Here is a 19,235-nt window from a genome sequence, read left to right as displayed (position 1 = left end):
ATGCAATAAAATCAAGAATATGTGATTTGTTCATAACCTATTTAATTGACTACATTTATGCATTTAGCAGACACTTTTATCCAAAGGGACTTACAGTGCATTCAGGATATACATTTTTTTATCAGTATGTGTGTTCCCTGGGAACTGAACCCAGAACCTTTGCATTGCTAACACAATGCTCTACCACTGAGCCAAAGGAACCCTAAGGTACAAAGATTTGATTTTTGACATTAGATTTTTTTACGTTTCACAACCAAAGGTTTAAAAACCACTGCCATAGACTTCCATTGTAAACATTTATCCGTCAGCAGATTTTTTGTTTGTTTTTAATATTGTCACATTGCTTACAAAACCATTGGAGTGTTTAAATGTGTCAGACTTCAAACGCTAACATTTCTCTCTTCCCTTGTCTCGCTTAATGCATTGTAATGAATAGTTTCCTGACAGATCATTCTACTTTTAGTCCTCTCACTTGGTGCTCTTGTTAAGACATTAAGGCAGTGGAGTGAAACACTGAAATGTAGTTCTGCTGTACCCAGTCTTACTTCATATATTTTTTATTTTCATACACACCTGGTCCATTCTGAGGTTGAGTATAAGGAACTCCCTGCCTCAAGGTGATGCTTTGAGTCAGTACATCATGTGTGTGCTTGCACACTGCAATTCTTTTTGCCCTCACAAAGCTATCAAATGTAAATACTAGTTATCTCCAAAGCAAAACGACAAGTACTTTGATCCTAATCATTGGTAAGGCTTCAAACAAGTGCTTACTTGACATCACAGTAAAAAGCGGCATTTGTTTCTTTATCAAAAACAACAGAATGTAACTGGTAGACTTCTGCACTTCTATTCAGCCATGACATAAGAAGACTGACTACTTCAATACAGTAAATATATAAATATATGTATATATAGATATACAAAAGTTTGGACACACCTTCTCATTCAAAGAGTTTTCTTTATTTTCATGACTATGAAAATTGTAGAGTCACACTGAAGGCATCAAGGGCTATTTGACCAAGAAGGAGAGTGATGGGGTGCTGCGCCAGATGACCTGGCCTCCACAGTCACCGGACCTGAACCCAATCCAGATGGTTTAGGGGTGAGCTGGACCGCAAACAGAAGGCAAAAGGGCCAACAAGTGCTAAGCATCTCTCAGGTAACTCCTTCAAGAATGTTGGAAGACCATTTCAGGTGACTACCTCTTGAAGCTCATCAAGAGAATGCCAAGAGTGTGCAAAGCAGTAATCAAAGCAAAAGGTGGCTACTTTGAAGAACCTAGAATATGACATATTTTCAGTTTTTTTCACACTTTTTTGTTATGTATATAATTCCATATATAATTCCACATGTGTTAATTCATAGTTTTGATGCCTTCAGTGTGAATCTACAATTTTCGTAGTCATGAAAATAAAGAAAACTCTTTGAATGAGAAGTTGTTTCCAAACTTTTGGTCTGTACTGTATATATATATATATATAGTGTGGCGAGAGGAGCCAATGACAGACACAGTGGGCGTGGCGTCAGGCCTCGGAGAGGCTTTTATTAACAGAAAATAAAGTAAAACAGGACAAATGTGGCCAGAGAGGGAGGGTGTCCAAAACAAACAGGGGCTCTGGTTTCCTCATTGTGCTGAGGGTTCGTGTGGGTCGGGCAGTGTTCATGGAGTAAAGGTCCAGGTAAGGGGTGGAGTCCGGCGGCTGCACGCTCTCCCCTCTTCGGTCTGGGGTGCGAGGGGCGGAGGCTTTTTCTAGCGGCCGCATCCTTCACGTTGGCCGCGGCGCTTGCAAGGGATGGACGGCCCGGCATCCTGGCTGTCGGCCGTGTAAACGGGTGCGGTTCCCATCCAGACCACGGGTGCGGCGGCTCACATCTCTGGTGGCGCAGGAGTCCCTTAACGCACCCTTCCTGGACCCACTAGGACACCAGTGTGCATGCACGGGGAAGAGACCAGTCTCCCGAGGAGAGGTGCGTTAGGCTTTTAAACAGCGGCGGTGATGAGGCTCCATTCACATCAGGTGTGCCCCATCACAAGCCGCCAGCCCAGACTTATCCAGCGCCCCTCCTCTCACACACCCACTCCTGTCAGGAGCCTGATGAAGGGCGGCCATTTAGGACGGGGTGCCAATGATAATCAGGGAGGAGGCAGCTGACTCGTCACAATATATATATATATATATATATTAAAGTATGGATTGTATTGCTTTATGGATTAGCCGGTGAAGAGATGAAAAATGTGTTTCTATAGATGACAGGAATAGTTCACTAGACAATCAACTATCATTTATGTCTTCTTCAGTCGGCTGGCTTGGCTCTCTGATGTCTTCTGGTTTACATCATCCTAACAGACCTGAGACAGAAACGTGAGCTGAACACTGAATATGCAAACATTTAAAAACTCATGATGTAAGACACGGATCTTCACCACTCATCTGGCTGATTAGGGAAGGAACTAGCCGGAAGGAAGACTTAAGCAATTGGCTTCACTACGACAACATGGATTCTTAGAGTAAAATTATATGGTGTAAAAGGCTGAATACAGTTAAAATCACTTCCTCATTTTTCGGAACAAAACCGCAAAACAGATTTGTGAACTTGTTGTTTATCACCCTCAGTTCCTGTGTTTGCTCACAGCGAACTGACCAACTTAGTTATTAAAGCAACAACTGAGCGGGCGTTTGTTGCTTTTCCCTTCCCTTCCCTTCCCTCTCTCTGTTTCTGTATCCCTCTCTTCTTTAACTTTTACCCATTTCCTTCTTGTCACTCTCCCCTCACAGACACACAGACCACAGCCAATTCTGGCCCCTGTAATAAAGCTGGGGGTCTGTGTTCTTTGCAGTTTTTTTCCACACTGTGGGTCACAGGGTTATTATCTCTTCCTGTCAGGAATGTAAGGAATTTCCTGTGCATTCCTCTTCTGGCTGTGAGAGCAAAGAGACCGTGTCCACCCATGTGACCGCTCTGCATCAGGTTTACCTCACTTGCTGACTGTGGGAATGGTCTGCATAAGATGAAAACAAAGCTTCAGTTGAAGTTCCATTTTAGCAAAGCTGGAAGCTGCAGACAGGGAAAGGGGAATTGCTAGAATTTGTCTTTGCAGCTCTTGTTTTGTGTATTGAGATTTCATTGTGCATTTCTGTTTTCTGCACTGTGATTTCCCAAAAAGACAGCTGTCAATCAAACGTCAGTATCTTTGGAACGTCAGGCCCTTGTAGACTTGGTTTTCTGTCATTTGTTGTCTGCAGGAGTTTTTCTCTCCGACTCTGTCTCCTTTGGTGTCTCTACACAATCTAAGGCTGCACTAAAAAAAAAAAATAATAATAATAAAAAATCTAACTAATCTAAATTTTTACTTTTTTTTTTTTTTTTTATAAAAACTGATTGGTATTTAACATATATAATTTTTTTTTTTTTTTTTTTTTTTTTTATATAAAGCTCCATGTTTGTGGACAAAGGTTTTGTGATTTATAAATCAAAATTACTATAAAAATAATGATTATTATATAAATAATAAATAAAATAAAATAAGAAATATTACATAGAACCAAAGGGATAGGGTTCTACTGCGTAAATTTGCTTCTCTGAGACAGCTTAGATTGTACAATGTAAAGGAGGTTTAAAATTAATCTTTCTTTTATTTTGTTTTTAAAATCAGCTTTCGGAACAAGAAAACATGAAAAGCATACTTATTTGTAAACTTAAAAGAAAAATGCTCCTGGTTTGTCGCCAATAAAAATAATCATATATTAATTTTTATGATTATGATTATTAATGAACAATATTACACAAAATATTAACACACACGCACACACACACACACATACACACACACACGCACACACATATATATATATATATATATATATATATATATATATTATTATTATTATTTTCTTCTAGTAAAGAATGTTTTGTAATTTGAAAATCACACTAAGCCTTAGTGTGATTTCAGTTTTATGTTGATTAATCGTGCAGCACTAATCTCTGCTTTGTCAGACATTCATGAATGCAGACATCTGTTGACTACAGTTTGTAGAGTGCGGTTGAATTTGAATAGAATACACAACACTTCTTCACACTGTAGCGGAGACGGCATCGCCATGCAAACTGACTCCGGCCACATTCCTGTGGTCAGCCAGAGTATATGTTTTTAGATGGGTATGTTTGTATGTGTGCATGTGGAGAAATCCCTGTTTGATGGTTGTTCAGGGGACTGGTACAGGGCACAGGCTTCATTATACTGTACTGCCCACCTCCTGTTTGCCCCCCTCCCTCTAGCGTCCTTCTCACCTGCATATTATTAGACTGCTGTACAAGGCAGACGATCAAGGTGGGAAAATACTAACTCTCAAAATGGAGGCCCAGGAGGGTGGGCATCACACAGGAATGGTGTTTTGGGAATGTGGACGCAGAGATTGGATCGTACCGTGTGTTATCCTCAGAAGACTTAGTTACTCATTATAATAAGTCAGAGAACAGTGCAATTATGTTTTAAAATACTATATAAATATGTTTTAAATCACCCTCTGAGTAATGTTTCTGTGTAGAAGATCATTTGGCTCGTTTACATCTCGTTACGCCTCAGAGCCCAGCTCGTCAACTGACAGGTAATTATAGTTAGATAGAAAATCAGAGGGTCTAGTGCCTCTGTTTCTTTCTTTGGAGACGCCCCTCAAATTAGTTTCACACAAGTACCTTACAGTGTGTTTATAGACACTTTCTCCTTGAGTGAATTTTTTTTTTAATACAAAATACCAGAATAGAATCTATTCATTCATTTTTTTATAATTTTTTTTTCCATTTAATTTCATATATGAAGCTTTTTCCTAAATTCTATTGTGGACCCCTCCTGTGACTGTTCCTTTAAAATAAAGGGGGCAGCAATAATTTCAAATGTGTCGCCTGTTCAGCCCCAACAATGTCTCACATCTCACAGAAGCAAGCAGAGGTGGAAAGTAACGAATTACATTTACTCGCGTTACTGTAATTGAGTAGCTTTTTTGTGTACTAATACTTTTTAAAGTATTTTTTTTAATCTGTAATTTTACTTTTACTTAAGTATATTTTGTTTGAAGTATTGTACTTCGCTACATTTTAAAACACATTAATTACTGAGTAAAAAAAATAAAAAAATAAAAAATAAATCGCTCCCTGGAAACTACAGCAGTAAATAATGGGCAGGAGGGCAAACTGGCGCTAAAATCACAAGAAAGATGCAGACAGACAAAACAAGCGTTAGTGGTGCAGACACCGCTGAAAACGAAACCCCGTCATATTCTGAAGTTGAACTCGAAGGAAATGAAGTGAACCCATGGCCATATGTATGCTCTATTATGCAGTGTAAGCTGTACTTGCCTAGGAAGACCAAACTAGCAGCTTATAAAATCTCGACAAGACATCAACCCTTCGCAAGAATGTAGAGGTAAGCTAAATAATTGCATCGTTGCATTGGTGGTTAAAAGCTTTGACATTTTAGCAAGAGGTTTTGCACAAATTAGCCAAAAAGACAGTGGTGAGGAGTGTGCTATTTTTGTTTTAATGATGTGCGCGCGCATTTATAGTGCGTTCTTTCACTGTGTGATTCAGTCTCCTAAAATGCATTTAGAATGATCACAAAATTGAAGATATAGGGGCAGAAAATTCACATATTTATATAATTTCATATATTAAATCAAAATCACACAAAGAATGCCATTTCCTCCAAAAATCATCATGAATATATACATACATATATATAACAGTTCAGTAAACAAGTTAATTAAGAGACTTGCGTTTTAGACACCATATTGCCTTTTTTAGCTCTATTTCTACAACAGAAAATAATTCCAAACACAGCCACCAAAGCACAGTTTTGCGTCTCTGAGCAACGTGACAGTGTTTCGTTCCTGAATGAATCAAACGTTTAAATGATTCGGTTCAATCGCAATGACTCACTTATTAACAGTGACTTGCTGACACATACTGGTCATTTTAATTTCACATTTAAAGTATCTTTTGATTTTTTTAAATAATTTCTTATCATTTCAAATGAGTATTCAACATTTTATGTCTTGTATATCAAAACATTATTCATGCATTTGTAACTGCAGGTTAAATGCATTCTTGTCCTGCACTAAACAGTGTGTAAATACATCTAAATGCCACTTTCAATGAATCTTCTGCATTTCCTCTGCATTAAAAGATGAGTTTGTTGATACTAATTTGCCTGGTAACAGCCCAAATTTTTTATTATTCTAAATAACTGATTCCTTTAATTAAAAACAACTAGTTTGAGATTAATAGACCTATGCCAGGGGTGTCAAACTCAGTTCCTGGAGGGCCGTAGCCCTGCAGAGTTTAGTTGTAACCCTGCTCCAGCACACATATCATGTAGTTTTCAAATAAACCTAAATGATTAGATTAGCTGGATCAGGTGTGTTTAATTAGGGTTAGATCTAAACTGTGCAGGACTGTGGCCCTCCAGGAACTGAGTTTGACACCCTTGGCCTGTCCCATTTTTGACTCCCTCCCACTGTTAAAATGTAACTAAGTAATTTTTACTCTGAGTAAATTTTAAATGAGCTACTTTTTACTTTTACTTGAGTAGATTTTTAGACTGGTACTTTTACTTGTACTTAAGTAAAATTTCATTAATGTAATGGTACTTTTACTTGAGTAGAATATTTTTGTACTCTTTCCACCTCTGGAAGCAAGTGACCTGTTATTCAGTCATGCACATGGTTAATAATGTTACTAGCCAAAGATGGTTGTTTTGAGATGATCGTAAGGACCAATGTACTTGGGCTGGACTGAGTTCTTGTCAACCTCATCAAGCTGTACTGGGCCACAGGAAGTGGATTTCCTCATGGTCTGATATGACCTTATGTGTTTTCCAATAGCAGTAATCAGACAGATGCTCTAAGCTATTACCCTAATGCTTCTTTCATTATGAGATTGAGACGTGTTTGGCTCAGAGGTTTTATTTTTATTTAACCTTTATGTAAGAGAGGTTAGACGTGCTGAGATTTAAAAGCTTTTGGACCAGAGATACTGTACCTGGCCAAGACAATAAATGGCACAAAAAGTTTTAGACCTCACATAATTAGATAAAATACACATTCAAGTAAACTAATTTAGCCTACACTCATTTTATAATCATAAAATCTGATAAATATGGAGGAAGTCTATATAATATGCCTTGACATCAACTATTACATGGCTCAGGTTACAAGAGCATGAGTATAAGTATATGCATGATACTTTTAATACACTAAAAATATCCTTAATGCCTTTGCAAGCTCAGTTTTTTCTCTTGTTGATGTAATTCAAATAAGCAGGAAGATTGTGTTGGCCAAGGAAATTTTATTGGTTATTTTAATTGTAATTTCTTTCACCAACCATGCTTATATTTCAATAAATATATTTGTATCTTTTATAATAAGCATATAAGTAGGAGACCTCAAAGTTAACATACATGGACAAAAAAAATCTGTTAATAGCAAACTGATTACCTGAATAATTATATAAATATTAACAATAATAGGCTGAACTTGTTAAAAATCACAAGCCGTGTTTTCCTGCTAAAAGATTTTACTGCGCTGTACTAGTTCTTGATTTAATGAAAGTGTATAATTGGTTGATTGTTAGCACTTTAAGGTGCAGTAACGATAAGTGTTACTAGTGTTGTCATGGTACCAAAATTTCAGTATTTGGTACCGATACCAGTGAAAATCCACGGTCCTCGGTACCAATTTCGGTACCAATCAAAACACAAATATATGCTAAAAAAAACACTTTTTATCACTAAAAGTAAAACCAATGCCATTCTTTATACTTATTTACAATTGTGTTTAAAGTTTTTCTACAAGTAATATAATTATGAAAAACAGTAAACAAGTTTCACCCAAATTTAATTTGTCTTTTAATTAATAACATTTATTACAATTTAAACACATTTTATTTTTTGGTAAATAAAGGGGATTTGCTATTAAAATTAAAACATGGAAGAAATATTGTGTGATTTATTTCTTTAAAAAATAATAAACAGTAGTAGCAGTATCACATACATTATACTAAATAATAGTAATATTTCTAGCACAATGCCTTTATGTAAAAATTAACTCATTTTGACGGATGCTGTGAATACTAGGGCTGGGCGATATGGAGCAAAAAATATATCTCGATATATTTTGCTATATCTCGATATACGATATATATCTCGATACCTTTACAGGAAAAATAACCCCCCAAAAACTACTGTAAAAACAAATATGTCAAATATTACATGTTTAGGGCCCTATGAAATGTTTTATTTTTTTCTTCACCATATGTTTTATTGTTACCTAATTCTGTGTTTAAGCAAGTGTAATTATTTAAATGCATAAAAACAACTTAATTTGTTACATTTAAAATAGCCTTATGTGAAATGTTTTTCCCCTCTGAAATTCTGTGTATTCACATTTTTCTGGTTGTCAAATGAAGACATAAAACATTCATTTAATTGATCTTTTAATTATTGAAAATTAAGCAAACTTTATTTTTTGGTAAACAAAGGGGATTTACTATTAAAAATAATACATGGAAGAAATGTTGTGTGATTATTACTTAAATTATGTTAGTTTCATTTTAATAGTAGTAGGCTTTCTACATTCTGCTGAACAATAGGCTAATAATAGATTTCTGGCAAATACTTTTATTTTGACGGGTTTACCTTTACAGTTCTGTGCATGTGATACTACAATCTATGATGTGATATGACGCTAGTTTTACTCAAATCAAACGGCCAGATGCTCATGAAGTGACGGTCAGAGCAGTTCTGGAGATGTTGTTCATGTGTTCACGTCTTTATTTAGTGAGAGGAAAGACGCTGAAATCAACGGAGCATCACGCGCGCTTCCTGGTGTGTAATAAAATTAAGACGTGCTTCTGCTCCATTCATTAACACAGACACGCAGAACATGCAGGATTCATATTTAAATAGTCTTTTCTGGCTTAATATTTGTAGATATTAGTCCATATCGCGATTTGATATTAGTCCATATCGCGCGCCATGTTTATAAAACAACACGCGAGGGGAGGGGGAACAAAAGCAAGGAGGCGGGGGGTGAGCACAGCACAGATAAGACAAACAAGCAAAGTGGCGGAATCAGAATTAAATATAAACAATATATCGATATATACGATATGTCAAAATCCATATGGTGTTTAAAAAATATCTTGATATATTTTAAATATCGAGATATCGCCCACCCCTAGTGAATACCTTTAAATTGACACTGGTTTTACTCAAATGATATGGTAAAATGCTTGTGAAGTGACTCAGAACAGTTCTGGTGATGTTGTTTATGTATTTATGTCCTCATTACTGCAAGCGTCACGCGCTTCAGTCTTTGTAGTAAACAAACCATTAATTCATTCACACAGAAACGCGCAGAACATGCATGATTCATATTTCAACCAACTTTTGCGGCTTAACATTTACAGGTACTGGTCCATATGGAGATTTGATTTGATTAATTTATGCTAACTTTGACTAATTCCATGACTGTCCGTATTAAAATGTACGTTTAATTTTCATGTCTGGATTTTGAGATTCGTCAAGAACCGGGTTGACCGGGTACTCGGTACTCAAAGTAACCTGGTACCGTGACATTTAAAAATTTTTTGTACCGACTTGGTCCCGAAGTACCGGGTCTTTTGACAACACTAGGCGTTACTGCAACAATGAGAGCACTTGGCCCTCACGACTGACCTGGATAGCATGAAACCCTATCTGTACTGTGCCACTTTAACATGGAGCAGGTCACAATATAGTAGTATGACTAGAAAGACAAATCTACACTGAAATCTCAGTCATCAATCAATGAGCCGATTGTGACTTAGTTGATCAAAAACAATTATTTTTAAATAAAATACACATTTTGCACATGTTTTACTTGCCCCCTCTATTTTGCCAAACATCTGTAGCTGTCAGGAGTAACCTGTTCTTCCAATAACAATACCTGGCCTGCATGCCTCATTAGATCAACTCGTTCAGTTTTTTTGTGACCAAGTGATGTCATAGTACTGTTTGTTTAGTTCCTGCAGTTACTGGGCAAAATATCATGCACATATGTATACACAACCAGAATGTTATTGTGAGATGGGCAGATGGGTTACTTTAAAAGGAAAGGCTGTTTTGATCTTTGAGTTAGGGTTGGGTCGATAGACGATAACTTATCGATATATAATGAATCTCTATTATAGATCAGTGGTTCTATAGTATTTTGTCACGTTGTAGGAATCATTAGTTGTTTTCCCTTATAAGGATTCACGCTTCAGGCAGACCTTCTAACTACAATTACAATACCAACACCCCCTAACTCCAATTACAATACTATTACGGTACAATACCCCCCCCCCCCCCCCCCCCAAAAGTTTTGAGAATTGGATAAATATTGGAAATTGGAAAAGTTGCTGATTAAGTTTTTATAATAGCAATTTGCATATACTCCAGAATGTTATGAAGAGTGATCAGATGAATTGCATAGTCCTTCTTTGCCATGAAAATTAACTTAATCCCAAAAAAACCCTTCCACTGCATTTCAATGCTGTCATTAAAGGACCTGCTGAGATCATTTCAGTAATCGTCTTGTTAACTCAGGTGAGAATGTTGACGAGCTCAAGGTTGGAGATCATTATGTCAGGCTGATTGGGTTAGAATTGCAGACTTGACATGTTAAAAGGAGGGTGATGCTTGAAATCATTGTTCTTCCATTGTTAACCATGGTGACCTGCAAAGAAACGCGTGCAGCCATCATTGCGTTGCATAAAAATGGCTTCACAGGCAAGGATATTGTGGCTACTAAGATTGCACCTAAATCAACAATTTATAGGATCATCAAGAACTTCAAGGAAAGAGGTTCAATTCTTGTAAAGAAGGCTTCAGGGCGTCCAAGAAAGTCCAGCAAGCGCCAGGATCGTCTCCTAAAGAGGATTCAGCTGCGGGATCGGAATGCCACCAGTGCAGAGCTTGCTCAGGAATGGCAGCAGGCAGGTGTGAGCGCATCTGCACGCACGGTGAGGCCAAGCCTTCTGGAAGATGGCCTGGTGTCAAGAAGGGCAGCAAAACCACTTCTCTCCAAAAAAACATCAGGGACAGATTGATCTTCTGCAGAAAGTATAGTGAATGGACTGCTGAGGACTGGGGCAAAGTCATATTCTCCGATGAAGCCCCTTTCCGATTGTTTGGGGCATCTGGAAAAAGGCTTGTCCGGAGAAGAAAAGGTGAGCGCTACCATCAGTCCTGTGTCATGCCAACAGTAAAGCATCCTGACACCATTCATGTGTGGGGTTGCTTCTCATCCAAGGGAGTGGGCTCACTCACAATTCTGCCCAAAAACACAGCCATGAATAAAGAATGGTACCAAAACACCCTCCAACAGCAACTTCTTCCAACAATCCAACAACAGTTTGGTGAAGAACAATGCATTTTCCAGCACGATGGAGCACCATGCCATAAGGCAAAAGTGATAACTAAGTGGCTCGGGGACCGGAATGTTGAAATTTTGGGTCCATGGCCTGGAAACTCCCCAGATCTTAATCCCATTGAGAACTTGTGGTCAATCCTCAAGAGGCAGGTGGACAAACAAAAACCCACTAATTCTGACAAACTCCAAGAAGTGATTATGAAAGAATGGGTTGCTATCAGTCAGGATTTGGCCCAGAAGTTGATTGAGGGCATGCCCAGTGGAATGGCAGAGGTCCTGAAAAAGAAGGGCCAACACTGCAAATACTGACTCTTTGCATAAATCTCATGTAATTGTCGATAAAAACCTTTTGAAACGTATGAAGTGCTTGTAATTATATTTCAGTACATCACAGAAACAACTGAAACAAAGATCTAAAAGCAGTTTAGCAGCAAACTTTTTGAAAACTAATATTTATGTAATTCTCAAAACTTTTGGCCACGACTGTAGACATCGTCTGATTCCAAATTTGTTGACATCGCCCAGCCCGATTTTGAGTTGCTTTGTTTTGTTTGTCCGGTATTTTGGAATCATGCAAACCTTCTGTGAATTATTTCACATTAAAAAGAGGACATACTATTTGTTTTGTTTTGTTTTGTTTCGTTTCGTTTCGTTTTGTTGAAAAAGGCTGTTCCTTTATTTTGGGACTGTGCAAACCTTGGGATCATGCAAACAGTTATTTCACAGTAAAGAGGATATTTTTTTTATATAGTTTTTATTTAATTTTACTGCAACCCTTGATGTCATGCTAATGTTCATGCACATGTACACTCAATTTTAGGCCCACTGCCATCAGCTTAATCATGTCTTCCTCACATTCAGCATTTACAATGTCTGATTTGCATCTTTTTTACAGGGCTTTTAAATCAGGTAACTGTACTTAAGACATGTTGCTGTGAACAATGACGTGCTGTTGTATGCATTAAATGCAAAAACAGAACAGCTGGCGTACAAGCATAGGGGGTAAAGGTGACTGAGTCGCCCATAGAGACGCGTATTGTGTACCATAATACACAAACGAAGCTGTTTGAACACTTGTTCAGTCATGTGAGCTGTGCAGGTTAACCAATAAGAAAACTCTGTCAGACTTGTTGTTTTTTCACTCGTTACGACCTCCTTCGTGAATGTGTGCTGTACGCCAGGCCGACGGATTTAAAGTTACATGGCAGGGAAGATAAAGCCCCAGATGTTTTGAACAGGATGTTTTGAACAGTTTGTCCATTGCAGTGACCAATGTGTGGTGTGTGTGTTTTTCTCTGTCACAGTCTCCCAGTCCAACAGCAGTTTAAAGAAACACAGGAACAGAAGTATCTTTAGTCCCTTCTTCTGCTGTTTCCGGGACTATAATGTGGAACCACCAGCCACCAACAACAAGACCTGCTCCCTCCCTCCACCTGCCGAGGAGAACAGCAGCCCTCCAAAGGTGAGGCCTCATTTATTTCTCTAAAGACAGTTTTAACTGCTTGAAAATCTTCAACAATGGATGCATGAAATTGCAGAGTTTAAGTCTGACTGCGTTTGAATTGCTAATGTTGGTCTAGTTCAGAGTAAAGTCTGTTTATTAGCAAACTTTGCTCATTTTCTCTCGGTTTAGCTGAGGTTTTTTCCTTGTTTGTGAGCTGCGCCCGAATGCAGGCTCTGTGCATGCTGTTCCCGTGTCCACACCGCAAAGTTTTCCAGCTGTTCCGAACTCTGTGAACCCGCCTGGATGTTTACCATCCAGTTCTAGAAATGATGGGCCCGTTTTCCCTCACACACATTCTTCAGTTTCCACCCACATACACACACTCTCTCTCTTTGTCTCACATTCCTGAACTGGTTCTAATTCCAATAAAGTATGTGTCTTGTGTGATTGATTACTTGCTGCCCAGTTAGTTCCTGCCCCTCTTTCCTTTTCTGTTTCTTTCTTTCTCTCTTTCTCCCATTGGCTATGTACACTTAAGGGGGAATACGCATTGTGCCCACTGATAGTGTTGTTTATTTGCACGTCATCTCTGCTGTTTTCAGGTTAATAAAGTAATTATGTAAAACAGGTCATCATGTTGAAAAGTAAAAAGCACAAATTAGGTCTTTTTAATATCTCAGTTGTTTCTTCTAGGAAACAAAATCAAACAGGAGCAAAAGACAATCAGAGTCTTTTGCTCCTGGTTTTCATATTGTTCTCCTGAGGAAAAAGTCTCAAATTCGACTGAGAGTAGCCCAGTCTGACTGCAGTTAATAGTCCGTGATTCCTCATTAAATTTTTGCAAGGAAAAAATATCTGAGCTATTTAATTAAAAAAAAATTTACATTTCTAAGTAATTTTAGAAGAAATTAATGATATAAAATTGATACTTGAAGGAAAAGGGCAAACTTTGAGCAATAAAACCTTACACTGGCATGGTGCAAACATATGCACTTTGTGTTTATTTAGTTTTTTTGCTTTACACACTCATCACGAAGACTCCAGTCCATCAGTAGCCTAATAAAAGCTGTTTTATTTTACATGGAGCAGACCACCTCAGACTGGTGCAATATTTACAAAATAAAATGTACAGACTGCACTTTACAGTAAACACTCCTGTTGTGGAGTTATTTCAGCACATTTGTCTGGTGCCTATTGTTTAGTGTATTTTCTCACTCTTTCTTGTTCTTTTTTCTCTTGCACTCATCCAAAACACACACACAAATTCTGGGCAGTGTGAAGTGACCTCACTATCCGTGGTGAAACTTTTAAGCCAGAGCGCTCCACAAACACTCATGTGTGCTGCCAAAGCAGGTACAGGCAGCTATAAATGGATCTGAATCAGATCGCATTCCCGCAGTGTTTGCCTGCAAATGACTCGCGATCTGCAGAGGAATGTCCTGCTATTTTACATGTTCATGTGCTCTAAGCTGCCCTGTTTTAGACAATTTAAATGAAACCCATGTGTTTTCCGGCTCTTCCAGAGAGATTCCTGGCAGGATTAAGCTGTGAACAAGGATGTGATTTCTGTCAGCATGTCTGTCTGTCTTAGTCATGTTGTAATAATGTACAATAGTTCGTCATTTCTGTGCTTTCACAGTGTCGTGTTTGTTGTGCTTGTTTTTTTTTGATGATTCTCTTCCCTCCGTTTTGTTTTCTTTTTTCTCTCTTACTTAACTGGTTTTATTTCTCGGTGTGATCAGGTCCAGATCATCCCTATTCCCAGTGTATGTATTATCTTTATTTTATTTTATTTATTTTTTTGTCTTATGCATGTTTATGCATAAATCTTTGTCTCTTGAGAGAAACCTTTCTGACTTTAGTTCTGTGATGCATTAAGCTTCTTCATCACTTTACATAATAATAATCTTGGAAAACAGCCACATATTATGCATAAGTGACAGAAGTGACCTTGGGCATTGAATTTATTAAACCTTTGAATTGAATTAATTACATGAAGATCCTATCACTTACCTACTATCCACAGCAATACATTTTGCAATGACCTGCACAATCCTTCAGTGCAGATTTTATTTTATTTTTCTCACACACAGCTCAGATCTCATCAAAATGTATTATATACCCTCGATCTTTACACAATATATCGTCACGAGCCGCAGGGTTTAATTTGGTTTTGTTTGTTTGTTTGTTTTTTTTGTTTTTTTTGTATGTTTAAGCTGTGATTCCCATCCACTTACATTATATGACTGATAGACCGCAACGGTTTCAGTTAAAAATCTCAGTTTGTGTTCTACTGAAGAAACAAAGTCACCTACATCTTGGATGCCCTGGGGGTAAGCAAATAAACATAAAATTTTTATTTTTTGGTGAACAATCCCTTTAAGCTTGGTTATAGAGTCATATGGTCAAGTTAACTGGGAGACTGGTAGTGCTGATAACAATAAGCTGTACTTAAGGACAACAGCAGTCTCAGAAAGTCAGATCATCGCACACTGCACCTGCTAGAGGAAGAGCGTGCCGAGAGGTTTGCTGATCTGAGCCAGGCCTTCACGCTGAGCTGGAGATAGGGGAGACCCAAATCCTGAAACACACTCCACCTGCCTCTGCCTGCTCAGCAAAATGCTAGCATCCATGCTGAGCAAATGCTGGCAGGAGTTCTCATTCTCACAGTAATTGTAATCAAACCTCAGATCCGCTGGTGTTTTCTAAGATGACAGCTGGGAATGTCTCACTGTCTGCTTCCAGATCCTCCGGCTTTGACTGGCTGACACTTAATGGCTGCTTTCAGTATCTTCCCTCTAATGCATTTTGAAAGTGTCTGGATTGTAGTAAAGGTTAAGTTGGGAATTTAGTGAACCACAAACTGTTAGCTGTCATTTTTCACTCATTTTTTGTCTCATAATACAAGCCAGTGCAATTACATAGCCTGGATATAGATAAGAATCACCCCCTTTTAAAAGAATCACATTTTGTTGCCTTGCAGCCTGATATGAAGACGGACACAGTTCATGTTTTATCCAGCTGTATTTACTCAGTGCGACTTATAACGTCCAAGTGAAAGATATATTTCTTTATTATTTTAAAGAGTGTTTCTTTTCTATACCCACTGTACGTTTTGCATGTCTGCATGTGCTGTGGATAACTTCGCTCTCATCTTTGGATACGTGTGAGTGTGTTTTGCTCCAATAGGCAAGTCCATCCTCCCTCAGGTCAGGCTTAGTAAAGGACATCTCTTTCCCGTCGCTGGAAGACCATCTACAGAGGCAGCTTGTGCTTAGGCAACACGACTTTCCAGGGAAGCCAAACCAGGAGGGACAGTCACTTTAACACAAAGCTATGATCATTGTTTCAAGGTTATCTAAGACCAGCAGATCTCGCTACATCATTTGGGACAACAACAGAGCAATCTCCAGTGCATGTTGTGTCTCTTCGGAGGAGGGCTTTTAGCTTTTGATGATAATTCTGAATGTCTGGCTGATATGATAAGCATGCATCTTTATCCTCCATTGAACTGCTTGTTTGCTCTCCTGTCCTCCTTATATCCATCTGTTCTGTATATCCTCCAGCCTCCAGCCGAATACCTCTTGCCTGAGGTCAGCATTAATGATTACAGCAAGAACTGTGTGGTCATTGACCTGGACGAGACCCTCGTGCACAGCTCCTTCAAGGTACTTCTGAATACATACACGTGCACTAAAAATATTACAATTTTGATATTACTATATTTCATATAGCAATGGATTAGTGGCACGTTGGGGCTAGTAATGACCTTTTGAAGAGCACCAAGTAATGTTAGATATTGTTTTAAAACCTATGTAGGCAGCCTTTTATATAGTAGGCGTCTTAGTTTTTCTACCTCCAAAGATAACTTGTTTTGGCTACATTTAGTGTCATAACTATCCCTTTAAAGAAGGAAATCCCAGAAAACACAATAATCCAAGATGGTGGAGAATGCGGGGCAAAATATTGAGTATGAATGCCTATCTTTCATTCAAGACTGACAGGAGTAGTTAAAAATAGTAATCAGAAATGGATCATTTTAGTCAGTATTTGTCTGTTATTCATTTTTATTTCCATAAGAGCAATTTCTGGAGATTTACTCCTGAACAGTGGTTTTGAGTGGCCAGATGATGTATTTGTGCGACCTAAGACATGATAACAGAAGGTACTGGCAGTATTTTGAGGCTGTTGGGGTGGATTTTAAGTCTCAAATGAATGAAATCCTCTTCCGAGATTAAATGTTTGTCTGGTCCCTAGAAAGAAGCGCTTCGGGGAGCCACCTGCTAAGCTCAGTGACCCACTTCTCTGCATCTTTGTTTTAGGCGCGGTTTTAGCTCTTCCTCTCTCTCACACATACACACGGTCAGACAAACAACTATGCACACAATCACCCCACATTTACATATGTACACACATCCTGCTTAATGCATACACGTCTTCCACAGCTGGATACATCCCCACTCCCAAAAGAGAAAGACAGTGACAGATACTGAATGTGTTTGCTCGAAGACTAATAACTGTGTTTTGTTAAGCCTGTCCTCCTTTAAAATGTCTGCCTGGCAGCTCCTGTTTTGCTCAGAAAAGAGAGAAAGGCGGCAACTGAGAAAAAGAGGCCCAGAGAGAGGGATGCATGCCTTTTTGCGCGTTCACAACCTCACATACACACACAAATACACCCATCCTGACGCCAAAACACACACCCACATACACACACACATCACATTAGAAAGGTATGCTCACAGTTACACAGAAAAGATTTGACCATGACCATACTTGACTGAAACAAGATTAATCTCACATCAATCTCCAAAGTCAACGTGTTTTCTTATCTGGAAGCCATGTATAAATTAGGATAATGTGCAGTTAAATTGTCTTTTTTTATGGGGTTACGCAAGACCTCTTCCAACTACAATTTATATGTTGTGTTTGGTTACACACACACACACACACACACACAAACACACACACACACACACACACATATATATATATATATTCTAGCTAATAAATATATTGCTATTCCAGTGTTACAATTCATATTCATATAGATCACACACTCCTCCTGCTGGCCATATTATGAACTGATGTGTAAATCACTTGACTGTGAAAACTGTTCTGAAATTAGTCCTTTCATTAAATATTTAATTCAGACAGACATTAAATTACTAAACATTTCAACTGTTATTTGTTCTTTTTATCTAATTTTCCATATGAAAACATTCTTAAAATAAGATTTATTTCAACTGTTGGGTGAGCCTTGTTCTCTGCTGTCAGGTCAGAACTGAGCTTCGCAGAATTTTCTTGTTTTTAACAAGCCCTTGAAAAGTGCATAGAGCAAAAGTTGATTCTCCTGTCCTCATCCTCATCTCCCTTTCACTTTCTCTCTTTGCATTAAGACAGCTCATAGCCACCCGTTGAGTCTCTTTCATCGTCTCAAAGCACTCCGCTTTCTCTAAAAGCATATCAAGTCTCTTTTCAAAGACGTTTGCAGTTCCTAGCTCCATGCAGTCAGCTGTCAGAAACACACACGCTCAAATGCGCGCACTCATGCACATGCACTCATAAAGCTCAAAGAAGTCTAATTGAAAGTATTGACTACAGGTAGCTGTGCAGCAGTGGATGCCTCCCTCTGGCTCTCTCAGCTGTAACATACTTACAGTAGGTTTCAAGCAGGCTCCTAACGCATGATTTCCTGTTTTGTGCCCGCAGCCCATCAGCAACGCAGACTTTATAGTCCCTGTGGAGATTGACGGAACAGTTCATCAGGTACTGTGCAAATAGGTTCAAATGTAGCCATGGGTAAATGTTCACACTTTGTCAGCAACGGATTACTAACAAAGCTCTCGCCCCCTTTGAAACTGGACTGTGTGTTTTTGGGCTGCAATTACACGTAATCTTGACAAGCTTTGTCGTAAATTTAAATTAAAGGATATTTTGCATTCCATACATGTTAATCTACAGCATTTGTGGCATAATAAAAATGAATATTATTTTCCTTTGTTTTCATTCTTGAAAAAAACGTACTATAATATTTCTGCAAACAATGTGAAATTTTTGAGCCATAAAGCTGCTTAAACCATCTTCTTACAGCTGTTTTAGGGCACTGGGAAATAAAGTTGTAAAATTAGACTTTTACCAAGAAAATGTTATTTAAGTGATTTTTTACATTCAAATGATTCTAACACTTTTGGCAAAAATTATAAAAACCAGTTTGGTTGCCAGAAATTTACCATAAAAATGCAGTAGCAACTTTTAATTAAACTGAAATTAAATTTACAGTTAAAAAAAAAAAATTATAATAATAATAACAAAATAAAGAGTTTTAGTAACTAAAAGGGAAATTC

At 38.1% G+C, this 19,235-nt stretch overlaps 1 protein-coding gene across 1 annotated transcript in view; it reads left to right on the top strand.

Moving 5' to 3' along the window:
• The window catches only part of LOC132124014 (CTD small phosphatase-like protein), a 35,140-nt gene that overhangs the window by 12,431 nt on the left and 3,474 nt on the right, over positions 1-19,235 (top strand). The window contains exons 2-4 of the mRNA XM_059534740.1: positions 12,752-12,909; positions 16,458-16,559; positions 18,601-18,657. Coding sequence (XP_059390723.1) covers positions 12,752-12,909; positions 16,458-16,559; positions 18,601-18,657 — 317 coding nt within the window. The remainder of the gene's footprint in view (positions 1-12,751; positions 12,910-16,457; positions 16,560-18,600; positions 18,658-19,235) is intronic.

This window comes from Carassius carassius, chromosome 42, assembly GCF_963082965.1.
Source record: "Carassius carassius chromosome 42, fCarCar2.1, whole genome shotgun sequence".
Taxonomy (NCBI): domain Eukaryota; kingdom Metazoa; phylum Chordata; class Actinopteri; order Cypriniformes; family Cyprinidae; genus Carassius; species Carassius carassius.
This window is presented reverse-complemented; position numbering and strand designations above follow the sequence as displayed.